Source organism: Glycine max, chromosome 13 (assembly GCF_000004515.6).
Source record: "Glycine max cultivar Williams 82 chromosome 13, Glycine_max_v4.0, whole genome shotgun sequence".
Lineage (NCBI taxonomy): Eukaryota > Viridiplantae > Streptophyta > Magnoliopsida > Fabales > Fabaceae > Glycine > Glycine max.
In genome coordinates this window covers 2,216,801-2,244,573 of record NC_038249.2, presented here as the reverse complement: position 1 = coordinate 2,244,573, position 27,773 = coordinate 2,216,801, and the positions used below count along the sequence as shown (strand labels likewise).

Below are 27,773 nucleotides of genomic sequence, written 5' to 3'. Positions count from 1 at the left end.
AATTTAACGTGTATAAACAGTAACACCAAAGGTTACACGTGGCATGACACATCACACTCCTAGTGTCCAATTAACAGCCATGTAGGCAGTTAACGATTACAGACTAATGGCAGGGATCTAAGGCAAAAATTTTGAAACATTAGGGACCTAATTCGAAAGAAAAATTTATCAAGGATCAAACGCAAAAAAAAACGTGTATTTATCTGGGACTAAAAACATATTTAAGCCTTTTATATATAAACTGAGAATATAAAAAACTATATACAAATGAGGAACAAGAAAAATAAACTCAAAAACATTAAGGCAACTAAACCCAACCTTTAGCCTTGGGATTGAATAGTGTGTCCTTTGAAAAAAGGCATATACATGTGTCTATAATTTTTTTATCAATTGATAACAAAAGATGTTTATCAATTGGTATAATGCCATTTATTTCAACTCCTGCAATAGGGAATTCTTCCATAATATAAGAGCTAATGCAAGAGTTATTTAGTTAGTAATTGTAGTAGATATTAATCCAAATTTGCAGTAGATTCGTGGGGGTAACCTCATGTTAAAAACTGTTGCTAATGCCATCAGGATCATTGAAGATATGTGCTCTAACCCCTATAATAACCAGGGGATAGGAGGATTATGAAGAGAGACGTCAACCAGGTGGTGAAAGATTATTCCCAAACTAAATTGGGAAAGTAGATGCAAGCTCTAACACTAAAGATTGAGACACTCATGATAGCTAAAGCTCAAGTCCCCATCACTACACCTCTATTCCCAACCTATGATAGAAGTGGTATTGTGAATTGGCTGGGAGAATGAATTATTGATGACAAGCTAGCTACAACCATGGATGAAATCAACTTTATTAGGGGAGGAAACAACTCTTATAATCAATTCCCCAATAATTTCAATCAAGGACAAGGCTTCACGCAGAGTCAAGGAATGTTTAGGCCTTAACGCATGCAAAATTAGAGGCCTAAACAAGAGGAGAGACAACCCACTCTTTAAGAAATCATGCTTTAGTATATGGCCTGGATTGATCAGCGAATGAAGCAGGTGAAGTCTCAATTGACCAATATACAACCTTTCTTGTCACAAAGGAAGTTGAACAACCTTCTTTCACAACCTAAAACAAATCCTAAGAGGGAGGATATCAATGTTGTGATGATTAGAAGCAAGAGGATTTCGAGGAGAAGGAAGGTTTTTTCCCCCAAAATTACAAATGGTGTCCTTACTGAGAAGGACCAAGCATCGAAGAAAGTTGAGATTCCTACTAATGGGAATCCAGTGCCAAAGAAAGAAGGGGATAAAAAGAAGGAGATAATGACATCTCCTTAGGTAAGTCTACCATTTCCTCATAGAATTAAGAATGACCAGCAAGATGTGTTTTAGGGTTTTTATTTCACATTAAATTCAATTTATAGACCAAGTGTAATCCAATCATGATGTAGTAATTGAACTATCATCCAAGTTGTCTCCCAAAGGAATAAAGGAGGGATTTCATGTCATTATTTAACTAAGAACTAGGTTTTTTGTATTTTTGTTTTGTGTTTGTCACAAAATAAATAATATAAAATAAATTGTAATAAAAATTAAATCTCAATAAGATAATTAAGTAAAGATAGAAATACTAGACTTGAATGATGACGTTGATCTTGATGAATGAATGTCCAGGTTTGGACTTGGAATTCGCTAGATCCATTGTAACTTCTCATCTCTCTTGTTCATCTCCAATTCACTGATGTATTCTACCCTAGCTCTCGCATGGTTGTAGATTCTAAAATTCTTGCTCCATATCCAATCCCTTGGACATACCAACACAAGCAATCAACATTAATGGCCGAGAATTAGCAAGGCTTAACCAAGATTATTCTATCCCTAGAGATAATCTCAATTAAGTACTTGATTCATGTTCGGGGTTCAACAAGGCTCGCCAAAGTGAAAGTCAATTCCTGAATTCATCTATAAGATGACCAATCAAATAAAAGCATTGAGTACATAAACAAATAAAAAACCCAAGATTAAGTATTGAATTGATAGAATTAAAGCGAAGCAAGGTTCATCCTTTCCTCTCCTAGGTGGAAGGAATTGCACTCATAAAAATAATACAATGAAACCTAGACTATCTAATGGAATAATAGAGGCATCTAGTAGGTGGAAGTCTAAAATATAATTATAAGAACTGCTTGGTACTACTACACTTTTACAATGAATGTCTAGCCTTCTATTTATAGAATTGTAGTTAGGTTTGATTAAGGAGATAATCACACGAAACTACAAACAAATAATATCTCTAATTAATTCAAGGAATTATCTTCTTTAGTTTATTTATCCTTAAAAAATATTTTGCTCTTGATTTTCCTAGCTTTTATCTTGAATTTTCACAATTTCTTCTTCTAGAACTTTCTGTTGATTTTGGGTATCTGGAGTTCTAGGTAAAATGACTTGTTTTTTATGAAAAAAATATAAAAAATTCATTAAAAATTACTAAAACATAAAATTCTACCTAAGACAAGGTAAAAACTAAATTTAAAGGGAATTTGATTCAAAACAAGGCCTAAAGTTAACTAAAATGTCAAATAAATATCACAAAGTGCATATGAAAATCTGGTAAATTTGACGTTTATCAATGTACAATTTAAAAATTTTCTTGAGGTTATGAGAAAAGTGCACATCAACCTCCCTTTTGTTGAGTCTATTTCAAAGATGCCATCTTATGCCAAACATTTAAAAGAAATTTTATCAAACAAAGGAAAATTGGAAAACTTTGGCACTGTGAGTCTTAATGAGGAGTGTTCTACTATAGTCCTTAGAAAACTTCCCCCTAAGATGAAAGACCTTGGTAAATTTATTATTCCTTGCTTGATTAGGGGGCCTTAATTTGATAAGTGTTTATGTGATTTGAGGTCTAGTATAAACTTGATGCCCTATTTTTTCTTTAAGAAATTAGGCATAACAAACTTAGAGTCAACTAACATCTCCCTTCACCTTCCTAGTCGTTCATTTGTCTATCCTAGAGGGGCGATTGAGGATGTGTTGGTTAAGGTGGGCAAGTTCATCTTTTTGCTGATTTTGTGATTTTAGATATGGAGGCTAATGTGGACGTCCCTATCATATTGGGATGATATTTCCTTAGTACTTGTGATTTTCTTGTTAAGGTTAGGCTTGGTAGGCGCACCCTTAGACTAGGGGATTAAAGAGTGATATTTAATCTTTCTAATACCTTGAAACAACCTTCTTTATTTTCTTCCTATAGCTTTATAGAGTCTATTGATATTTCTAATGTGTTGATGGAGGGGGCATTCCCAAGTGGGGGATGCCTAACCCTCGAGAGAGAGTTCTCACTGATGAGGACCTTGACTTGGAGGTTGAACCCTGAAGTAAAGGAAATACTGACGTTTATCCACTCTCAACATGGTCCTAGACTGCCTAGTTGTGAGAGGTTGGAATGAGGCAATGTTCCAAAGATAAAGTCTCATATTGAAGAACCTTCTGAACTGGAGTTGAAGCCATCTCCTTTTAACATGTTCTTATTAACCCACCATTTTCTCTTCCAGCTATGATTGTTGTAGATTTACATGAAATTGAATTGTTGCGGGTTTTCAGGGATAAGAGGGAAACCCTTGGGTGGAACATTCATGACATGAAGGGTTTGGACCCTACACTATACATCTACAAGATCAACACTAAAGAAGGATCTCTACCCAAATGGTCATCCCAAGAGAAACTTATTCCCAACATGATGGAAGTTGTCAAAGGAGAGGATGCTAAGCCCACTATTAAGATAAAGGCATACCATGAGGGATTCCAACAGGTGCTAACCATTATGCACCCCTTCGACCTTTGAGCATCTCCATCATCAGGCTCATCACGTTAAACAAGCGCTTTTCGAGAGGCAACCTGTGACTTGTATCCATTTAATTTACGTTTTATCACATCTATGATTTAGTTCCTAAGACAATCTTCCCGCCAATACTATGATTGTGGTTAATTGAGCACAACATATGCATTCATTGTCAAAATCGAGTACGATCGGGATCAATTGATCCCCAGGAAGTTACTATCAATGTCGATAATGGTCATGGTCAAGTCCACCACGGTTGTGGTCTTTTCAAAAATAAAAATAATTTCTTTTTCCATGTACTTTTTCAATTTCAACATTTTTATTTTAGTTAGGGATTTAGTAATCTAGTCCATTTAAATTCAATCTTTTATTTTGTGTTCATTTTAGTCTTATGCACTGAGGACACTACATGTTTTAAGTGTAGGGAGGGGTATCATTGCTCCCCTAACCTTGAACTCTTTGTGATATATGTGATCTCTTGCATTGTTATGGTTCTAGAACTCTGCAAATCTCAGGTTTGAATTTTTTTTTTTTCAATTATTCCCTTGATAAAAAAAAATTATGCATGTATTGGGGTAATTGGAGGTTTTTTTAGGAGGGAACATTAGCATGCATGACTTTGAACTATTCATAGAGCTACCCTTATAAATGTGAGTGTCGAGCCTTGATTCCCTTAGTGTGGGTGAATTTATCATTTTCATTAGCATTGTTCTATTCACTGTTTTGATGCATATCCTTGAATGAATTCTAAAATTTCTAAAAGATAAGACTCTGATAGGCTTTCTTGGTCCTTGAATGATTAGTTTTTCCCCTAGTTGACCACTTTGAGCCTAAAAGAATAATTCTTTTTGGTCCTTGAACTATATTGTGTGAATTGTTGATGTGAGGAAAAAAGGGGAACTAATACACATTGCATGTTGTGCCTATGAGTAAATCCTAAGTCCTTCTCTCAAGTGAACTCAAAGACAAAAAGGGGTTGATGAAATAAAAAGAGAAAACAAAAAAATGGAAAGATATATATGTATATGAATCATTGTCTCCAAAGCAAATAAAAAGAGAGAAGGAAAAAGGGATCAAAATTTAAATGAAGAAGAAAGATGCAAAAACAAGTAGAAGTTCCCCTACTTTTTGAATGTTTTCATATGATTGAGTGGATCCCTTTGATAGCCTATTTCTTCCAGTACCTATCTTACATTACATGTTTGGCCCCATTACAATCTAGCATGTCTCACTTTTGTGGAATTTTTGGATTTATTTGAGTTAAGCTTATTGATTTATAAAGTTGTGAACTTGCTCATTGAATTGTGATATTAAGTGTAACTGCCTATCTATATAAAATTGTAAAACACTTAGAGATGGTGAGCAGAGTGAACTTGAAGCTCTTTAAGACTGTTTGCATGTTAATTATAAGCCTAATGTATTCCTGAGTGAATTTTCAATGCCCCATTGTGTGAGTTTTTACTTGTTGAATAAATAGGAATTCATGTTGGATGAGTTCTGACTTAGGAGAACTGGTTTTGATTGGAAACTGGAATAATTGCTTGAGGACAAGCAATGCTTTAGTGTGGGGAGGTTGATTAACCACTTTCTGAGTGAGATTTTGTTTAATTTTTGGTGTCATATTGCATTTTCTTGGTAGAACTCATATTTGGACACTAGTTTTGTATTACAAAAATATAGTCACTCAATTGAGTGAAAGAGTTAGAAATTGCATAATTTTATGAAGATTTGAAGACTTTGCACTTGATCACGGTCATGGTACATTTACCATAGCCATGGTAAACAACACGACCACAATAAAATGATAATAACCTTCTAGAATAACATCCAAAATCTGATAACAGTCATGGTCAATTCATGAGTTGTGGTCAACTACGAGGGTCATAGTCAATCCACAACACCCCAAAGCTTCAGTGTCACTTTCGACCAGGGTCGTGGTGGATTTTACCACAATTGTAGTGTGCCTTTGCGGACTGATATCTTTAGGAAACTATATGCATAGGTCTCTAGTCTTTGTAAAAACAATCTTTTGTTCACTTTTTTCTTTTTACGAATTTGAGAGAACTTTGAGCACTTTTGACAGTTGTGAAGCATGGACAACACCGTGAGAACAGATCGTGATCATCGCTTCTACCTTATTGGTATGTTTATGTCAATTTTGTGTAGGATTGCTAGTTTTTCTTTGATCATGAGCGACTAGTCCCCTCAATCCGAAGGTTATGATGTAATTGTCGAATTTACCTTTGTCCCTATTCTTAATGGAATTCCTCATTTTTTTATGTTAATTAATTTTCTTCCTCATCTTTATTATTTATTTGGAACCGGTTATTCTAATACTTAATTGATTGCATAATAGTGATCATCTTCATGTAATTGGTAGATCTAGGTAGAGAATATTTTACACCAAATTGCATGATCAAACTAGTTAGGTAATCTCCAATAGATTAGTTAATCTTTAATTGATCATCCATAGAATTGATTATATCATTTGACTTAAATTGATAGACTCATGATCATTGAGGTATTGATTTAAGGCAAAGAACATCCTCTAACCTTGATCATAAGCTTTGGTTGATTTTGGAAATCGTTAATTAATTGAGAAAGGAATTTCATTGGGACTGGGATTGGAAGAAAATTGGTACTAGTGAATTATAACCCCTGGTCATTCTTATCATCACTCAAGTTGCTATTTGCATTATTTTATTTGTTTCCTACTAAAAACCAAAATCATAAAAATATTTAAATCCTCTTTTTAATCACATCATCTGTTAATTTAATAAACTTGACTAATTGGAAATACAATGGGTCCTTTGGGTTCAATATACGAAATTTTGAGTTCATTGTTACTACTGTGTAGGATACATTTGCCCTTGTGTGAATCTGGATTAATTTGCATAGGTAGAAAAAAATAAAGACTTTAGATGACAAAAGAAAAAGGTGACTTTAATAACTTCTTCCACCTTTTTCAGTTTGACTATATTTAAACATATGGAAATCACTTTGGTTTAAAAAGTTTGTTTTGTCTTCATATATGTGTATTGTTACTCTAAAATGTGTTTGGAGATTTCTTAAACATAGAAGTATAAAAAAATGATGCAAACTTACCTTATTTATGCTTTATTCATGTTATTATTATTTAAAATAATAATTATGCCTAAAATGATTCATGATAATTGGTGTTTTGAAATTTGGCTCTTAATAGTATATTTGTTTTCATGTGTTGAAATTTGAAATGTCTTAATTAAGTTATTATTCTTTTTGTTGAAATGATAGTTCTAGTCATTACTTGTCATATTGACTTAATTGTTGATTCATCTAAAGGATTCTAATATTTACTTTTTTGTGGTTGCATTGTAGGAATTGGTAGACACAGTTCAACTTATGAGCATTTAAAACACAATCATAACCCTTTAATGTTAAACCTTACTTTATTTATCACCTTGTGATGTAAATGCATTGTACCAGAATAAAACAAAGATGTTGTCAAAACTTGTTTCTACTCAATATACCTTAAAAGCTAATAATATGATTTTGATGGAGTGTAAATGTATTTTCTTAAAGTCTAAATGTGTATAGTTAGTAGGAATATATGAACATAATATATTAGAAATTCATATGAAATATAAATCAAAGGATTGTGCTTAGCAGAATGTGCTTTTCGTCAGTAAATATGTACATATATGTTTGTTCTATTGTTTAGATTTTTAACTGTTGTCTAGAATCTCTTATTAATTGTTAGAATTGAATTGTTTGCATACAATAATTCTCCTGAGTTTTGTTTGAAATCATATTTCTAGATCTTGTATTGTGCGTTGTGCATATATATTTAAATCAATCGTTGTTGTTATATGTTGCCTTAGAGATTGAATTAGATAAATCAAAATACGATTGTGCATCAGTCATTACAGATGGGTGTGTTGTACGTTTTAAGATTGATTAGGTGTAGAGTGAATTTCAAGGACGAAACTCTTTAAGGAGGGGAGAAATATAACATCCTAAAATTTTAATATAATTATTGTCATTAGTTTTAGTATAAAAATTATTAGTATAAGAAATGTTTATGATTATATATATATATATATATATATATATATATATATATATATTTTGAAATGCTTGTATTATAATATATTATATATTGTTGAGATAATTGAATTAAAATAATATGATTGTTTTAATTACTTTATTTAAAATTGATAGCGTTAAATAACTATTTTATCAATAAAAAAATTAGGTGGTTGATATAAGATTGTTAAGATTATTTTATAATTATAAAAGAAAGTGTGACAACTCCATATAATAATTAAATGGATTAAAAGATTATTACTATTGTAATGATAATTATTATAGTAATATACTATTGTATATCTAGTTTGGTTAATATATTTGTTATATTTGAACTTGTGATCATTGAAAATAATTTAAATCTTATCATATTTTATCTTAATATATCTTTAATGGAAAAAATGTTAGATAATATAGTAATTAGATAAATCTAGATAATAAAATAGAAAAAGATAAAGAAAGATTTGATTAGTCAAACTATTGAGAATATATCTCATGTGACACAATCTTAAATCATATATTCTTCCTGATAAAAAATTCCTATAGTATTGTACTTAAGGATAGACAATTCCCTTCTCCTAGAATTTTATAGATGATCTCTCTTAGAAAATAGAAAATTAATATATTACATAGGATTGAGAAGAAAAAAAAAAACAAAGAGAATTTTGTCGACCCACTAAATGGAGAAGATGAATAATAAGCGAAGAACACATGAATAACTATGTGCTTCAAGAGGTGAGGAAAATAACTTTTTTTCCTAAACTTCCATGATATAGATTTTTGGAAATGCATCTTTTTGAGTTTACCGGTCATAAATTGATAAATTAATACATTGGTCCTTGCATGAATTAATTCCCGTGATGATTGTAAAATTTAGGTTCAGTGGTATTCTTGTGTGAAACTATTTAAGTGTATGATATAATCATACAAACATGTAGATTTTATTGTGCAAGTGGTTTAATTTAATTTTACAAAAAAGGGTCTTGCAATGTAAAAATCTTCACTGGCTGCATATTGAATCCTGGAATTATTTGAAAATTCATGAATCAACTTGTTGGAGTTTTCTGTTTAGCTATCATATATCAACTAAAATATATTTTGATACGTGTGTGTTTTATTTCATAGTTAATTATTAATTGACTTTTATGATGATGCTATAATTTGTGATATGACATTGTGAATTATTATTGCGTATGAAATTAGAGTAATTAATTGATAGTTATCAGGAATGATGTTTTGTAATTATGTGTGAATTGATCATCATCTTTTGGGAAGTGATGACAAGTATGTTTATTTTATTAAGAATTATTAGATACTTCATCTGGGATGAGAAAAAGATTTGAGATACTCCATCTATGATGAGATAGACAATGTGATGTCATTGCATGGATATGAACTCATAGGCCTTTTGAAGAATCTAAAATCCACATTGGTTCTCGAAACCAAAGTGTTGAGTCTAGTGATTATAGGAATTACCTAGTTGTGTCTATGATATTTGTTCAATAATTAAATGCAATGAAGTGCTAGTGTTTATTTACTGTTCTTTTGTTGTGTGAATAATTTGTGATTGTTTTATAAGTATGTATATATTATTTTTTAGTTTAATTTTGTAGATACCATGATAGAATTTGTCTGGTTACCGCGCCGACTGAGAATAATACTATTTGCAAACTCTTTTAGAACTTATTTTATTCACTAGAATTATTATCTTTCTAGAGTTGGGAGGAAGAAGTTTTTGAGATGGAGAAAATTCAAGACTTAGTTGATTATTAGTTAAACTTTGTAGATGTCCATATTTAAAAATAAAGTTGTTTATTTATGTAAGGACTCATTTATTTATAATATTTGAAGTATTTCAAACCATTGAAATTTCTAAATTCTTAAAACATTTTAAAGTATATTTTTATTATGGGTTATTATTGTAACAAAGGGCGTTACATGTGTATTTTTGTAGAGATTGCTTTTTTTTAAGAAAATGATATGTATTATGTATAGGATTTTCTAAACTTTTATTCGTAGGCTTTGTGTATAGAGCTAAAGTGTGTTACAAGATTCAAATACTAACATAAAATCAAATTGATAAAATCTTAAATCTTAATGTTAAAAATAATATCTTATATTTATCTAAACAATATTCTAAAAAATTTGAAACATAACAAAAGTTTCTACAAAGTAAATGACCTATTTTCAAATTACAGATATTTAAGTATATATTTTCTATACTTTTTCTTGTCTTAATATCTTAGAATACCTAATTTGAATTTTAAGTGTTAAATCTAGTTTTCTTCCTTCTAATGCTTACTTTCTTTCTTTTATTTTACTTGCAAAGAATTTTGATTCCAACAAAAGAATTTTGCTTGCAAATCTGCTACCTATATCTTCTTGTATTGTTTATCTTGAAATAGTAATATTATTAGACACTTTGGATGATCCATGTACGTATTACAGTATTAGATGAATGAGTAGTTAGGTCAATTTAGTTTATTTCCCTTGCAAAAGGAAAAGTTTGAAATTGTATTTTGGCTTAAATATGTTTTTCTTACCTAAAAAATAAGTCGTTTTCATGTTACTACTTTAAATTTACTTTTGGTCAATTACGTACCTAAAAAAATTTTATGTTTCAATGTAGTATTTGTCATTAGTCTTGTTCTGTTAAGTAATGATGTGACAGACAAAGTGTTACGTTATTAAGTATAATCACTAACATATGAGTACCACATCATTTTTTATTATTTAAATTATTTAAAAAATTCAATTCTCCTTATTCCCCTTCTCCAACAGAAAATAACCCTACACCACCACCACCACCAACCGCACCGTCGACTCTGCCCTTGGCGCTGACCTCGGCCTCTGCCTCCCCTTCTCCTTCTTCCCCTTCAGATCTGAAGTTTCTATTGATGGAAACAACGACGAAGTCGGTAATCCAGGTGGAGGATCTGGACCGATTTATGGAACCAAAATCAGGGACAGTGACGGTGGTTACCGTATAGAGAATCCAGAGCTTCATGGATAGGATCGTTAGCACATGTTGCGGCGAGGAAAAGGTGATGGTGTTGACGATGAACAGCAAGGAGTGTGTGTGTTGATTAGTTGGTCCACATTACTAAAACCTCTAATTCCTAAGCCTTTCTATTTTTTAAGTTGGTAGTTAAAACAGTTGTAACAAACTACTAAAAATAGTGTGTTGTCCATTTGTAAAAACCAGTACAAATAACTCAGCTACTCTTTAGATTAGGCATCGATTCTTTTTCAACTCTCTCTCTAGAAAACACTCTGTAATCTGAAACTCATCTTTAGAAAGAAATTATGAGATTCTTGTGTATCAATTCTATGATACTTTGCACAACAAAACGGTGCGGTGAACGTGGACTGATCATCCATGGTGTCTGCAAAGTATGAAGTCAAGAAATTCACAGGTCAGAATGATTTCGGTCTTTGGTGATTAAAGATGAGGGCCCTTCTTGTGCATCAAGGTATTGAAGATGCTCTCAATGGTGAAACCAATCTTGATGTGAAGATGGAAGATAAAGACAAGAAGATCTTGCTTGACCAAGCACATAGCACCATCATCTTGAGTCTAGGAGACAAAGTGTTTCAACAAGTCTCCAAAGAAAACACTGTAGTTGGAATTTGGTCAAAGCTCGAAGACTTGTACATGACCAAATCTCTGGTAAATCGCCTCAAACAAGCACTATTCATTTAAGATGCAAGAAAATAAAACAGTAGAAGGACAGTTAGATGTCTTTAATAAATGGATTCTTGATCTTGAAAACATTGATGTTACTATTGAGGATGAAGATTAGGCATTACTGTTACTGTGTGCTCTACCTAAGACCTTTGCTCATTTCAAAGAAACACTTATCTATGGAAGAGATTCTCTCACTCTTGTTGAAGTCCAATCAGCCTTGAATTCTATGGAATTAAATGAAAGAAATGAACAAAGGCCTTCTATACATGGGGAGGTACTCACAATTCGTCGAAGACAGTACAAAAAGGATGATAAGACAGAAGGGAAAAGATCCAAGTCACAAACTCGATCTGGATCTAATGTACCAAACATTAGATGTTACCACTATAAAAGAGAAGGCCATCCTCGGAGATTCTGTTATGATAGACAGAAAGGAAACATGCAAGATCAATCTAAAGAACCTGGAAATGTTGCCCTAGTTGAAAATGGTTATGAGTCAGTTGAGGCTTTAATGGTGTCTCATGAGAACGCTGAGACAGAATGGATCTTGGACTCTGGGTGTTCATTCCATATGACTCTGGCTGAAGAAAGACGCACTCCCTCCTCAAGATGAGCGTACTCCTTCACCTCCTCCTCAACGAGATGATTCAGCACTCATGACTGAAGTTCTTTCCGAATTACGGGGTCTTCGTTCTTATGTTGGTGAACGTTTCGACTCATTGGATACACGTTTTGCCGGAATGGATATTCGCCTCACACAGCTTGAAGAGGATGTGGGTTACATTCGTCAGAGTTTCGATCTTCCACCACCACCTCCACCTTCTTAGAATTTAGTTTCTAATTCTATGTCTCTTATAAGCCGTGTATTTTGGCTATACTACTTAGATTATTATGTTCAGTACTTTATTTATCTTGTAGTATTTGGATTTCAGACTTTTATGCTCTAATACCACTTGTTGGACCAACGACCTCAATAACTTAAGAGGGATAGGCTTAGAATGCAAAAGAAGCAACAACAATCAATTTAACAATGTTCTTTAAACATGCAAGACACAATTGATTGCAACAAAATAAATAAGATAAGGGAAGAGAGAACGCAAACACAATTTTATACTGGTTCGGCCACTTCCCGTGCCTACATCCAGTACTCAAGCAACCCACTTGAGATTTTCACTATCTTTGTAAAATCCTTTACAAAGTCTGAACCACGCAGGGACAACCCATCCCTTGTGTTCAGATGCTTTACAACAAGAGACTCACAGTCTTTTAGCCAATCTCATTGAATAAGAAGAATGGAAGAAGAATTCTCTCTTCAAGAGAAGAATATTACAATGAAGATCATGTAAGAATCCTTATAGATTTTGCAAGTGTTTGGCCAATGATTTCTTTTGAGAGAGCATTTGACAATGAAGTTTTTTTGGAATCTCTCTCATTGTCTTTTGAGAGGATAAGACATTTTTGCCAAGCAAAAAATCTCTCAATCTTTTGAGAGGATAAAACATTTTGATCAATCAAAACTCTCTCATAAAATTCGTGTCCAAGTCACCTATTTATAGTCCTTTGATGGTCATTCACAAATCTAATGAAAAGATGTGAATGTTGGCAGATTTTCTAAAAACTTTCCACTGGTAATCGATTACAATGTTTGTGTAATCGATTACACAATTATAATTTGAAGGGTTATGACTTTTGAATTTGAATTTCCAAAGTTCCGTTGCTGGTAATCGATTACAGACATGTGGTAATCGATTACATGTTGAAAATTCAAATTCAAAACCTTTTTCAATAGCTATTTCTCAACCCTGTCTTTTGGTAATCGATTACACTTCCTGGTAATCGATTATCAGAGCCTTGCATGTCTTGAAAGCACTTTGTTTTAAGGCAAGGCTTGGTCTTTAGTGAATCTTGAAACAAGGTTTTGTTTGTTGAAGCAATCTTGAATTATTCTTGAAGCAAATGCTTATCATTTGAAGTAGCCTTGTTAGATTCTTCTTTGATATCATCAAAATCATGTATACATACATTCACAGTTTGAGGATCTTGACAAACAAGTTGGTGGTTCAATCCTACTTGGAAACAACAAGTCCTGTAAGATCACTGGAATTGGGTCTGTGAGGTTCAAGCTTCATGATGGTCATGAGAGAGTCATCAAGAATGTAAGGCTTGTATCAGATTTGAAGAGAAATTTGATTTCTCTGAGTGAGTTTGACAAACAAGGCTATGTGTTCAAAGGAGAGAATGGAGTTCTGAAAGTTCTAAAGGGCTCCATGATATTCATGAAAGGGATGCAAAAGAATGGCATGTATTCTCTGATTGGAGCATTGGTAATGGGATCAGCTGCTACAGTTTCTGTCATAAGGTTGTCAAAGACTGAACTATGGCACAGAAGGCTGGGACATGTGAGTGAGAGGGGGTTGATTGAACTGGGAAAACAGAACCTGCTTTGTGGAGATAAGGTGGAGAAACTTGACTTTTGTGAACACTGTGTTTATGGAAAAACTTGCAGGGTCAAGTTTGGTACTTGACAGCAGAGAACTAAAGGTACTTTGGACTACATCCATGCTGATTTATGAGGTCAATCTTGAACTCCATCTCACTCAGGTGCCAGGAAGGCTGGAATAGCAAGACACAAGACAGTAGTAAAAACACCTCAATAGAATGGTTTGGCTGAGAGATTTAACAGAACCATTCTTGAAAGAGTGAGGTGTATGTTGTTGAGTGCTAATTTGTCAAAAAATTTCTGGGCTGAAGCAGTCATGACTGCTTGTTACTTAATCAACAGGTGCCCCTTAACAGGTATAAACATGAAGACACCAGAAGAGGTAGGGTCAGGGCATCCTCCAAGTTATGATAGACTCAGGGTGTTTGGTTGTGTTGCTTATGCTCACGTAAGGCAAGACAAATTGGAACCTATAGCTATCAAGTATATGTTTCTAGGATATCCTGCAGGTGTTAAGGGGTACAGCTTGTGGTGTCTAGAGCCAGGACACAGAAGATGCATTATAAGTTGTGATGTTCTTTTTTGTTAATCCATTTATACAAAAGGGTTCATACATAGAGTAATGCTTGGGTAAGCTCAGTGTTGTAGACACAAGCAATCAAAAGCTTAGGATGCATTAAGTTATGATAAAGTCTGTTCAAACCTGCATATTTTAACCTTATTTAGAGCTTTTGATTGGTTGTGTCTATAATATAGACACTGTACTCACAAGAATTGCTCTCCCACAGCCAATTTGAGCAATCACATTCACATATGTGGTATTGTTGAAAAAGATTGGGATATAAAAAGAAAAACATAATTCATTTTAAGTAAGGTAGTATAGGTACACTAACATTTTCCACAAATGTACCTTCTAATTATGGCTTGTAATTGCGCTCTCCTAACAGTATTATCAGATGGGAATCCAGTGCTATCCGACTCCTCCAGCACTTCATTTTTGCATTTCATGACTAGTTCTTTCAGGCAAGTCTCTTCAGTTCCTTCTAACTCAAGGTTCTTTAGCTGCTCTTTCATAATCAGTAGAGGTCCAATAAACCACTCAAACACTCTATCCTTCGGTCCATTCGTCCTCGTCAACACTACTTCATAGGCTGCAAAAAAGCATATGTGGAAGCATGAATATATTTATGATTTGCAATGGAATAGAGGTGTGAGTAAGAGCAGTACAGATCACCGATCCATCTGAATTGGATTTCGCAGATGTTAGAAGACATTGCAGCAGGGACCAAGCCGGTAACTTGATGCTTAACTTTTTGCAATTGCCTTTCAAAATGCATTTCTCAACTTCCCCAACGCTTATCAGACCACCACGGAGGAGTATCCTTCCATTCACCTCACATGACTTGAACAGTCAGTCCCATACCTGCAAAAGATAAACTATTCTCAAGTTAGAAAAATTCATGGAAACAGCTTATTTAAGTTGTGTTTCCATGAATCAATCACCTGCACAGGTCTACATTGCTGAATTCCCCATTTCATACTTCTGGATTGTTGTATGGAATGTTTCGAATTCTGTGACCCATCCCTCCGGTTTTTCAAGTCATTGTCACCTCCTCCAAGGTTTTTCCCCTCAACAGCATGGCTCATGTTTCTACGGTATATCGGCCTAGTTGTCACAAGAACTTATAAGAATCAGTGATCACACTCACTAGAGCAATATGTCATTACAGTAAAGAAAATTTTGATGGCACCTGGGAAAGCAGGATCCCTCTCTCAGGTAGAGTAAATCACTTACATATTCATCAAAAAGCGAAACCACAGACACAATGTATATAAACCCCATCTCCACTGAGTCTTCCTAAAAGTAAACAAAATCTTCACTCAATGAAATCTCTTAAAACTTGCATAAATGGTTAGAGAAATTAGAGCATCGGGTTCCAACCAAATACTGATCTGATGGACAACAACTCCACTATATAGGGCCATAAAAAAGCTGAAAATGGTAGCTGCTAATACAGCCACTACAACAGCCAAAGGCCAGAGAATGATGGCAAGGCCAGCAAATGGGACACATTCAGTTTCCAAGAATGGTCCCTTTATTCCAATCAAATCTTCTAACAGTCTTTTCCACCCTTTGAACAGCATGTATGGACTCTTCCATATGGCAATAGATATTATTAATGCCATATCGAATGACACGCCAACCATGATCACCAACAAGCAACATGGTAATAATGACAATCTAGCAAGAAAACAATTGAATTTGTCTAATTATTTTTCTCAACAAGTCTCTTGTTTCGTATCAAACAAATAATTGGAGGAGAATAACTTACCGGATATCTAACAGCTTTTCATGAGGGGGTAAATTTTCTCTTAGTTCATCCATGTATGAAAAATAGGAGTGAAAGCAGAAGTCTGTGACATCCTGAACCACTGTGCAGCTTCTTTCAATTGTTGACCAACAACCATCCTGATATCAGAGTTAAGTGGCATTAAAGCTTCCTGCATTCTGCTCAAGTCCAGAAGCTCTTAAGAAACCACATAGAATAATTGTGTTTGAAACTGAAGAAAATTAACTATATCATATTGACAGGGTGACAATTTTCAATGCTTCTTCTAAAACAAATATTAAATAATATAAAAACCTAAAACAACATATGAATGTGTTGGTGTTCTCTCAAAATTATCCATGGAGGTGAAAATTTAACAGCCTGTTTGATCTAAAAAAATCAATTTTGGTTTTAAATTTATTCCTGTTTTCACAAATAATTACAAAAAATGTCATCTTATTTTCATTTCGTTTTAGAGAAAATGATGAAAATAAAAAATTTAACAAAGTGAAAATAAAGTAACATATTTTTAATGCATTTTGAATATAATTCGGTTCCCTAAAATTAAGAGAAAAATTGAACTGACCCTGAGTTTAAGTCAATGAGAGATTTGAAAAATATTTAGCTCAAGTAAGAGAACTTATTTATATGTCTCATATATGCACATAAAATATCCCAATAATTACATATATTTAAGTTAGATGTACCAATAACTCTCTTAGCAGAAGGTTTTACAATCACTACCTAGATCATGAAAAGGGTTAGAATTGAAAGATACTTCCACAAGCAAAGTTAAATGACCAAAAGGGGCACTGAAAGATACATTACACAAGCAGAAATTCACACTAACGATGAAGCAATGGTAAAATTTCTGGTTAACATTCTCTCCCTCCCCAACAGCCTGAAAAGTTGCAAGAAGAGGAGCAAAAAACCCATATCCAATTCCACCTAAAAGGCTTCCAACAATACCCACTATTGGCCAAAGTAGCAGAGGAACTGGCAAACCCATGAGCACCACAAGCTTGAAGACCAGTCCGAACCTATTTTTTCTATTGTCAAAGGCCAAAGTTTTCAAAAGGGTGAAAAGAAATTGAAGAGAAAGATCAAGAGAAGAACACAAACGTTGCAATTTGGAAAGAAAATACAACCTTGCCACACAGTAGTATGTCCAAACAGCATGTGCACTCCAAAGTCCAAGGATAATAGCAGAATTTCCAATGACAATAATGGCAAATGCAATTGGACCTATCAGTGCACCTGCCAGAAAGAAACCACCACCTTGTCATGAATGTAACCAGTAACTTTATTTATCAAATTATATATTAGCAGACAGATTCTGTTAAGTCTGAATATGATTATTATATATTTTTCATGTGTCTAAGTCTAACTAAGAATAAAAGAAGGATACAGACAGAAAGAAAGAAGAAAAGGAAAATGAACCTTTTATGATGCCAAGGATAAAGAGCAAGAAGAAGAATAGAAGGAAAGAAATAAAGCTCCACAACTTGCTCAATATACCTGCAGGTGCCATATCTCATAAGCCAACAAGTGAAAACCAGAAGAGAATGCATAAAATTGTAATCACCTAGGAAAATTTTCTAGTTCAACTCATGCACACATACTATTATTATTTATTTATGGAAAAAAAAGGATCAAATAATTTTCTTTCGGTTTTATTTTCAGATCTATTTATCTTTTCAAAAATTATTTATACTATAAAAATTGGACAAAAACTAAATTAATAGGCTAAAAGTACAAATAAAATGTGGGTTTCAATCTTCTTAATTTAGTATGTGTAGTTTTAGTTTTTTAACTTTAGCTGCTCATACTTTATTTATATATTTGTTTAATTGTTCAAGTAATTTCTTCATCTTAAAATTCCATTTAGTAATTAACAGAAACGTGAGGAAGACGTCATCTATCATTTGTATATATATTAATTAATGATTAATGGTTAATGAAAGAAAAAATGTAGAATATATATATTTTTTTAAAAAGCCATGTTTTGTTTTTTATTTTAATGTAAATGTTTTATATTTTTTTACGAATCTATACAAATTAGTTATATATTTTTAATTTAATTTTTTACGTTATTAATCCATTAAAAATTATCATAAATATGTTCTTAAAAATATTATTATAAAAAATTAATTAATTTGTAAGATAATTATTATACTTCTATAAATAGAAGTGCAATTATATATAGAGATTTAATTGAAATTCTATTGAATTTTATCAATTATTGAATGAAATTTTGCATGAGACTAAGTTTAAATAATTACAAAAATACGAAAATTAATGGCGAAAAAATTAAAGAGACTGAATTTACTTGTAAACTAAAATACAGAGAACAAATATGTAACTAAGTTTAAAATGTAAAAAAAAAAATACGAATACGAAAATAGTCGCCAAGAACTTAAAACATTGTAAAAATATATTACATACATTATAAAAAAATGTTCATAGTACAAAAATATAATTAATATGATATTTCCTTTTGGAAAATTATATGTGTATATTAATTTTAAATGGTTCTTTTTGAATGAAAGAGAAATAGGAAAGAAAGAAAAAAAATATATGAAAAAAGATAGAAAAGACTGATCAAAAATAAAAATAAAAGCATTGTAACAATTTATTATAAAAAAAATGTAGCTGCTGTAAAAAAAAAATGTTGCTCTTTTATTTTTGAGTTGGATCATTTTGAGCAGGCGACGTGGCATGTGAAAGTGTTGAAAGTGATTCATGGCACCACTTTGATGAAACAACGTGAAACTATCTAAGTATGATGAGTTCATCATCCATCTACCTAATTGGGGATTCGCATGACTGAAACCATTTTACACTCACCATCACCAACTTCTGCTTCATGTTATCCTAACTAGGCCTTTGTTTTACGAATTAATTTTATCCTTTTTTGTTAATACAGATTACGGCATAAATATTTTGTTAGTTTTTAAGGTTTGAAGAAAAGTTATCAAAAAAATTGTTCTTAAATTAGTATTTTAACTAATTTAATTTTTATATTTTGTTAACACTTTAAGAAAACTAAAAAAAATGTACAAAAAAATGTATAAAGAATTAAGAAACTTGTGTGTGTGTGTGCGCCATACTCCGGGATAAAAGATAGCTTTAACCTTCAACGAACGGGTATATGTACTAGTGTGTCTTGTTTTCATTGAATCATTTTCGTGTATAGAGAGAGCTGAGTATAATTTATTTTTTATAAAAATAATTCATGTTACCGAGAGAAGAGGATTTTTTTATATATATTGTAATTCAGAAAGGAAATATAGTTTGAATTGATTAATGGAGAATCATATTTCCAAAGTTTTCAAGGCTTTTCTTGTATTACTTGCGTTTTCTTTTATTTATCTTTTAATATAATAATAAAGAGATTAAAATAATATAATTATAAAATTAAATGTTTTTATATCTTTTTATATAATTAACATATTTATATATTTATTGGTAGAGATTAATTAAATCACCTTTTTAATGTTATCCAAACTTATAAGTATAAGATTTAAATATCACCTATCATGTATATAAAAGGATTTAGTTTTTTTTTTCTTTTTAAGAAACGAGGCCTTGTAAAATGAACGTCTTAAAAACAATAAAATAATGATTTGATTATATTGAAATTTTAATAGGTTATATGTTTTTTTATCTGTGGAAATTAAAAAAATGTCAAATGATTTACAATAACTCACACAGCTTATTCAAACAATTCAACTATATCATCTTTCTTAACAGGTTATGTGTTAAGGTGCATTTTAAATTAGATTAAATTGCTTTCATTTGCTCACTTGAAAAACAGGGCTACGTATACTTGCTAGCTAGGCCCGTATAAGCTCAGTTTGCAATGGACTAACGTTAAATATGGCAGATCGAGTTAGGGCTATTACTTCCTGCACAATGACCAATCCAAAAGGTCAAGAAAAACATTTCAAAAATAATACAAGAAGCAACAGCCTCAAGTTAGCCATGAACTTACTGTTAATCCATTTTTGGACCCACACGATAGTGGACTGCCTGTTTTAATCAATAAAATATATTAAAACATTAAAAAGCTAAAAAAAATATAAAAAATCAAATAAAAATATGAAATTATGCATATTTAAAAAAAAAATATAACCCACAAGTTTGTTTATTAATAAGTACTTAACCCTGATTTAAATAGGTGAATATTAAAAACAAATGCACTTAATTGAGCTTAAATTTTCCTTAGTCCTAACTCACACAGATTGCAACTTATATGGGTAAACTTGCGGATTTAGGCCTAATACTCTGCTCTTTAAAAAAAATGAACCACAAGTTTGTTTATTAACAAGTCCTTCTAATTGCATCAATATCAGATATCAGATATGAATAACGTTAGACATTCTTTCTGATTCTCTCTAAATTCTCTTCTAATTTTTCTCTACCATGAACTTTAAAACTACAATAACTCAATTTTTCTAATTTTTCTCTTCTAAGTTTGTTTATTAACAAGTCCTTCTAATTGCATCAATATCAGATATCAGATATGAATAACGTTAGACATTCTTTCTGATTCTCTCTAAATTCTCTTCTAATTTTTCTCTACCATGAACTTTAAAACTACAATAACTCAAAGGTCCCTTGACTCATGAGCCAGAAGAAAGAAGAGCTGTCCCTTTCCTAGTTCCTAAAACCGAACAGCAGCATATTTGTTTGATATTCTATTCACTTACAAAAGGTGGTTTGCATAATTTTCCTTGGTTTGTAAGAAACTAAAATAAACTTATGAACAATGAATCAAACTGGGAATAAAATTTCGGAGAAATAAGTGCACAAGATAACATTATCATTTCCCGCTTGAACTTCCTTCCTGTCCAAGAACCAAAACCTAAAGACATCAAGAAACAGCACTTGCAGTTCATGGCAAATCAAAATTTAGCACAGCTCAATTCCATTCAATATAAATAAAAAATGCAAACTTTACAATCTTACCATGGAGGGTGAATTCGGATCAAGCTCCCAACTTCAAGGTCAACATTGTTGCAAACCCTTGGACTAAAGATAATGGTGCTTTGACTGCATTCGCTGCCACCAAACCTCATTCCTTTGGAGTTATCTTGTAACAGAAAATTCTGTAAAAACAACCTATCAACTTCCATCAATTTTCAGATGAACATTTAATATTGGGTATGTCTTAAATGCATGTGGTTGTTCGATTTCAAGTAAAGTGATCATGTCACACTGTGTGTAGAAATGATGCAGTATAGATCAAATGGAATAACAGCTAATCCTAGCTTCCCCAAGAGACCATCATGATTGTCCACCTCTACAAGTAACATCTTATTTCTAACCATACAGCAACTGCAAAAGCTTTATCCCACTAGAATTCGTATCCATGCAATCGAGATGTTGGGTGTTTTCTTACCATACAAACTATTCATAAAAGCCAGAAATTAGTAAGGCAGTTATTCCCATTTTTTTTCTTAATACCTTAAAGAAATAAAATACATTGACAATCAGATATTCATTCAGGCATATTATTATTATCTACTTAAAATTTTTAAAAATTGCCAATTTTAATTACTAAAATTAAATAATATAAACGTCAACAAGCATTTAAAGAAAAATGAAGTTTTTTATATGCAAAATATCTATAAATAAACTTTTCTTTATTGTTGGATTTGTCATGCATTTTAGGACATTCAAATCTTATCTTGAGTATAAAGTGTAAACAACCTCTGAAGATCGAATTTCAGTTAAATAAAGTTGATTTTTAAAACTTTACTTCACCTCTGTGTACTTGCCAAATGAGCAATGACAAACAGTCAGCTTTCCGTCGCGGTATCTTGAAATGATTTTTACATCAATGCAGCCAAGTTCACCTGGGAATTTTTTTCATTATAAGTAAAAAAATCATATACCACTGTGTGTGTGTGTGTAAAATTAGGTTCATGTTCTATTTTATGCACACACCCCTCTGCCCCAAAAAAAGAATAAATGAAAAACTACCCAATGATTGTTTCAGAAATGAAAGAAGTCTTAAATGGTGTTTTACTTGGATAAGAATGGAAACCGCAGACAAAGTAAAAGCAAAAGTTTTACCATCTGGCCTAGCTTCAGGTTGTAACTTTTTCCAGAACTCCATGTCTGTTTCTTTTACTTTCAGCATCATATGCTGTAGTTTTCCAAATATTCCAGGTCTGCACAATTTGGCAAGATAACCAGGTGCTGAATTCAGAATTAATAAAAATTACTTTTTTTAATTGCATAAAAATACCAGGAAGTTACTACTATTTTATACCTCAATGAATTAGGTGCTCCAACATGTGTCCCTTCAGTGATAACAGAGGATGTCCCCAAAGCTTCTTCAAATCGTTCTGCAATGGTCTGCATTTTCTTTCCAGGGAAAGTAATTTTCATGTGTTGATCACTTACCTGTCAAAATAAGATGTCGAGCAAGTCATGACTATAAACTAAAAACTACATGAGCAATCATAACGTGTATACAGTTATATACCTCTTTGTCACTTGATGATTCACTATCCACAGACTCGGGGGAATCTTCACTGTCAATGACTGTCTCCTGAAAGTGGGATATACTATTTTTCTGAAAAAGCTGCACCGTATTTCCTCTTTTTGACAATTATGTGGAAAATATTGGAATATGGAAGCGAGAAAGATCTCATTCAGGAAAGACCTAAATATATAGGCCAGAGTATGGGAAGCAATTCTACTTTTCCACCCACCTGATGAGCCTTATCTTGGAGATTGTCAAAAAGATCAGCTATTGGGGCCATATTAAATTCATGTGGTAAAGCTTCTGTTTCAGCAGGCTCAATGTCGGAATTTATTTCAATTCTGTCATCATCATCTAGATGATTTCCATCTAAATTTGCAGAAGCTCTAGGATCAACAGCTTTTATAATTTCAGGAAAGCTCTCAATATTGGAGATTGAATGATCAATGCCCCCACTTTTACATAACACTGATGCTAATGAAAATCTTGGCTTAGCTTTCTTAATCCCTGCAACAGTTATCAATGTGATAGAATACTTCAGGTATTAACCTTCAAAGGTTGAAGTAGTTATTATTATCCTGGTGAAGTACACTTAAAGCTAGATACTATAACACTCGCAAAGAGAAAATCTTCTTTAGGGCATAACAATTATGTCCAGCCCACCCATATTAAGATGCATCCAGATAATAAAAAAATGATTTATCTGTCAAAATATGAGAATATTTGCAAAAATGGCATTCTATTCCATCATGAAACATGTGATGTATTCACTATACCATGACTTCCATTTTCAGAAAATACATAAATAAATAGTAAAAAAAGGGCCTGAGCAAATTATTAATCTCAAACAGACAGTATTTTCATGTGCCTCTTCCTTTATCTGGGGAAGGAAAAGTGTATCAGATTCCAAATACATACAGGGTATTTCTAAAGAAACATATAAAATTAGACTGCATAAATTTATATTCTTATTGGGAAATTAGAACTGTTACAATTACACTAAAGGTGTGCCCAACAAGGGGGGAAAGGTCACCCGGAACTGATATTTAGTAAAATTATTGCAAGGAAAGCAACAAATCATGGCCCAGATAAATTTAAAAAAATGTTTGGGTTAGTTCTCCATATGGATGTTTATGGTTGCACAGAACCTACATAATGTGACAACCAGTGGGCTAGAATTCAGTTGTCTCATCAGTTACAGGTTAGGACTTGGGAGAAAAGCTCATAAATCCAACTTCTGATAGAATGTATCCTAATTTGTTCATTTCATAGCATACATTATTTTACCCACATTAAATGTAGCAAGGAGAACAGAATAACTGCAGAATGGTATAACAAAAACCCGAAGCAAGTAGCCCAGTTTAGGGATGACATAGGACCAAGAAATCTGAAAGATTGAAAAGTTCTACAAGATACCCCACTAACAAAAATTATCAATTTCCCCAGGGATTTGCAAGTAAATCATGCTCTAATCCCGACAAAAATGTTTTTTTTGTGCACGTACCAGATGTATTTGCTTTGGAGTAGGTAGCATGGGATGCAGAAGCACTTTCTTTGGAATGTAACAGCACTTCAGAAATTCTATTTCTATTTCTAACTTGTTCATTTCTAATAGATCTTGGACCATACTTTTGGAGCTGTCAGGTAGATAGGACAGTGTTATCCTTTAATAAGTAAACAAGCATAAAGAGTCAATCATCAAATTAGTTCCTGAAAGATACACAGTCCATCATATTAGTCCCTAAATTAAGGAAAATATACTCATGGTCCTTGAATATGCATTTATCAAATTAGTCCCTAAGATTCCTGATGTGGGGACTAGTTTGACAGAAGAAATGCATTGCACAATTAGGGACATCAAGCACAATTTTCATCATTCAGGGACTAATGAGACAAATGCAACATATTTCAAGAATTAAAATTTGATTATTTACTCTAAACAAAAAACAGAAAGAGGATAAAGTCATCCATAAGTTGGAAAAAATGGATAAATAGATGAGTAGTAAAATATCAACTCAGTCCAGAAATTGGTATCATGGTCCTTGGTAATATAAAAAACTAACTTCAGTCCTATCACTGAAAATTTTCAATCAATTTGGTGCCTAACAGTCCAACACACACCAAATCAGGGGACCAACCAATATCAGTGGTGCCAATTTCACTTCAATGACCAAATTGATGCTTATTACTGAATAGATGGCTGAAAGATCAGAAGAAAAATATTCAATGTGAACTTTTATGAGTACCCCATCTGCAGAATTGTTTTCTTCGTCAGTCGAATTGGCAACCACCTCTCCCTCGTTGAAATCAGGCATTTCAACCTCATCTTCAAGCGGTTTCTGATCACAACAAATAACAACGACAACAACATCAGTTAGTTGCATTTCTACATAACAAACAGATGATTCCAGAAAACTAGCAAGACCCCAAAGACAAAGACATGCCTCAAATGAAGAGGTGTTGCCTTTCCCATTCAAATTCTGATTACTGATTCCTGTGTTGTAGTAATACTCTTCTCAGAATTAATAATAATTAACTACAAAGCAATCTCAATAGCAAATAAATCAGTTAGCTGATGCACCTTTTAGAATGTCCAGCCGCACCAGAAGTGGCAATTCTTGCTATTAAAAATAAGAAGAAGAAAAATAAAAAAGATAGTGATTGCATTTGCATATGTAATGATGTTCATAAAATAAAAACCATTTGAAGAAAAAGTTAGGGTGTGGACCGACCTTGTTGGTGGGGTGTAATGAAGGCGCATTGTTGGGGAAAACGTCGTCGTCTTCATTCGGCGGTGAATTAAGAAAGAGATGATTAGATTAGGATATTCCTCTAAGATGATGGAATATGAATTGCAGAAATTAAATTACCAGAAATGCTTTCGTCTGAGTCTGGTTGGTGCTGTAAAATGAATGAATGAATGATCAAGTGAAGTTGGATTAGGGTTAGGACTAATGGGAAATGCATAAAGAGAAGAAGGTTTTGAGGAACTTTACGGCGCGGAATAACGTTTTTGGTGCACGCCGAGAAGGTTGCCTTTGCCTCCTCATCTCAACGTAGACGTTACAGTTTCAAGTTTCAACTCATGAACATGGATGATGGAGGTTCATCATTCTCATTCTGTCACATTTTCTTAAATCTTTTTTCTTAAGGGAGAAGTTTTGTTATTGGGTGTTGCTAAGTGCACCTAGCAATTTAAGTAAAGTGGCAAAAATATTATTTCACTTAAATTTTAAATACCCTGCACTCAGCATTAGTATTGTTCATTCTCCGGACAAGGTGGTTGCAACGTCGCTTTCTTTTCTTCTCCCGGTGCCTTCGACTTCTCGGTTTGTCTTCTTGAGTGTGCCTTGGGCTTCGTCTTCTTCATTGTTCTTGTGTCTTCTTCATTGTTCTTCGTTCCCTTTCCGCACCATTGGTTGCTTCTGTTGACATTGAGGACTCCGCCACTTCTGTCGAGGTAAGCTTTTTCGCCTTCGCTTCTTGGTGGCTGATGGATGGTGTTTGATCCGTATAACACATACAGATCATGTAATCCATGTGTTATATGGATCTGGTTGTCCGTATAATGCATATGGATCACATGATCTGTATGTTGCTTTTAAATTATTAAAAAAAATTAATAGTAAAAGTTTATTTTTTATATATTTATTTAAAAAGTATTATCTTGTTATTGTTTTTAAATAGGTTTTTTTTTATGAAATGTAAATATATTATTTTCTTTTTTATTTGTGAATAGTTATTGTTTATTTTATAAAAAAAAATTGTATTTTGAATTATGATTTGTAATAGTTATTTTTTTGTGTGATTGTAAATATGTAAATTTTAATTTTGTTTTAAAAATAGGTATTGTTTGTGTTTGAAATAAAAATAGTTTATATTGAATTATGTTATGAAATAGTTATTAATTTTAATTGTAAATATATTAATTTTTTATTTTTTTATAAATATAATGAATTTTGTTTTAATTGTAAATAGTTATTTAATTTAATTATTAATATAATGAATTTGAATTTTGACAAAAAAAAAAATTATGTATGTGGAAATTTGCAGATTATGGAAACTAGAGGTTTAGGTCGTGTCTTAAGCAGAGTTATAGGAAGAGCCTTGGAGAGAGAGGATAATCATCATTTAGATGATGTTCCCCAGCAGCGAAGGCCCACAACATCCGCACGTAGGCAACAGGAAGTTGCCGCTATTGTTGAGGATGTTCCTCACGTGGATGACGTAGCTGAAGAGGTATTCCAACATGTTGAAGAAGTTGTTGATGATGCCGAGGGTTTTCCGGGCGAGCCCGGTGACCATTAGTGTTGACTGCCTATGTTGATCATGTTGCAGTCATTGTTTGAAATGGAGAGGTATTTATAACTTTTAATAGTTATATTTCATAAGTATTTGTTATTATTGTTAACATTGTTAAAATTATTTTAATTTTTTTAGGAGCATCCTGAATTAAAGTTATCCTCCCATGGAAGGAAAGTTCAAAAATTTGGGAAGCCTGCTACTGAAATTAAAGGGCTAGTTGCTGTCACAGGATTAAGTCCTTTGATCGCATGTTCATTGAACACTGACGATCGGGGACTTATATTGGCTTTTTTTCGAGAAGTTGCACAAGGAGACGAGCAGTTTCCATCTTCTAGTAGGAGAGGTCATCATCACCCTCGATGATGTGGCCACTTTGCTTCATCCTTCCATCATAGGTGCACTCCACAGCTTCGAGACTCTTCATGTCGATGAAGCGGTGTTGATGTTAGTCGAGTTACTTAAAGTCCCTGGAGATGAAGCTAGAGCTGAGACAGTACAATGTCATGGGGCATACGTACGTCTATCGTGGCTACGAGAGATTTATCAGAGTAAATGTGAAGCCGAACATTGGACTATAGCAACTCATGCTTATTTGTGGCATTTGTTAGGTT

The 27,773-nt window shown here is 32.8% G+C and overlaps 2 protein-coding genes across 6 annotated transcripts; both read right to left on the bottom strand.

The window, feature by feature from the left end:
- Window positions 1–14,852: 14,852 nt before the first annotated feature.
- On the bottom strand, window positions 14,853–17,874 carry LOC106794298 (uncharacterized membrane protein At3g27390). The gene is made up of 8 exons (XM_041007899.1): window positions 17,802–17,874; window positions 17,510–17,618; window positions 16,365–16,501; window positions 15,974–16,273; window positions 15,827–15,889; window positions 15,535–15,697; window positions 15,259–15,454; window positions 14,853–15,182 (listed from the first exon to the last, which is right to left on the bottom strand). The coding sequence occupies exons 3-7, from the start codon at window positions 16,415–16,417 to the stop codon at window positions 15,443–15,445; spliced, it is 591 nt and encodes a 196-aa protein (XP_040863833.1). The 5' UTR covers window positions 16,418–16,501; window positions 17,510–17,618; window positions 17,802–17,874; the 3' UTR covers window positions 14,853–15,182; window positions 15,259–15,442.
- Window positions 17,875–19,947: 2,073 nt separating this feature from the next.
- Window positions 19,948–26,372, bottom strand: LOC100796411 (uncharacterized). Of its 5 annotated transcripts, XM_014766382.3 has the most exons (15): window positions 25,854–26,372; window positions 25,728–25,758; window positions 25,590–25,639; window positions 25,439–25,478; window positions 25,302–25,351; window positions 24,996–25,196; window positions 24,362–24,494; window positions 23,087–23,364; window positions 22,858–22,923; window positions 22,642–22,775; window positions 22,443–22,540; window positions 22,131–22,222; window positions 21,333–21,472; window positions 20,356–20,393; window positions 19,948–20,269 (listed from the first exon to the last, which is right to left on the bottom strand). In XM_014766382.3, exons 1-15 carry the CDS (start codon window positions 25,905–25,907, stop codon window positions 20,235–20,237), a joined length of 1,440 nt encoding a protein of 479 aa, XP_014621868.1. In that variant the 5' UTR covers window positions 25,908–26,372; the 3' UTR covers window positions 19,948–20,234. The 5 variants fall into 5 exon arrangements, with proteins under 5 accessions (XP_014621868.1, XP_014621866.1, XP_014621867.1 ...); XM_014766380.3 differs by lacking the exons at window positions 19,948–20,269; window positions 20,356–20,393 and adding an exon at window positions 20,863–21,228; XM_014766381.3 differs by lacking the exons at window positions 19,948–20,269; window positions 20,356–20,393 and adding an exon at window positions 20,863–21,210.
- Between the last annotated feature and the right edge of the window lie 1,401 nt (window positions 26,373–27,773).

Bases quoted from the DNA above. Each gene is read 5' to 3' on its own strand.
- LOC106794298 (XM_041007899.1), bottom strand. From the start codon at position 16,417: ATGGATGAACTAAGAGAAAATTTACCCCCTCATGAAAAGCTGTTAGAT. The intron at 16,274-16,364 runs GTAAGTTATTCT...TTTTCTTGCTAG, and splicing joins GAAAAGCTGTTAGATATCCG to ATTGTCATTATTACCATGTT. The intron at 15,698-15,826 runs GTAAGTGATTTA...TGTGACAACTAG, and splicing joins TTTCGCTTTTTGATGAATAT to GCCGATATACCGTAGAAACA.
- LOC100796411 (XM_014766380.3), bottom strand. From the start codon at position 25,907: ATGAGGAGGCAAAGGCAACCTTCTCGGCGTGCACCAAAAACGTTATTC. The intron at 25,759-25,853 runs GTAAAGTTCCTC...TTCATTTTACAG, and splicing joins CAAAAACGTTATTCCGCGCC to CACCAACCAGACTCAGACGA. The intron at 24,495-24,995 runs GTTGGTCCCCTG...TCTACCTGACAG, and splicing joins AATTGGCACCACTGATATTG to CTCCAAAAGTATGGTCCAAG.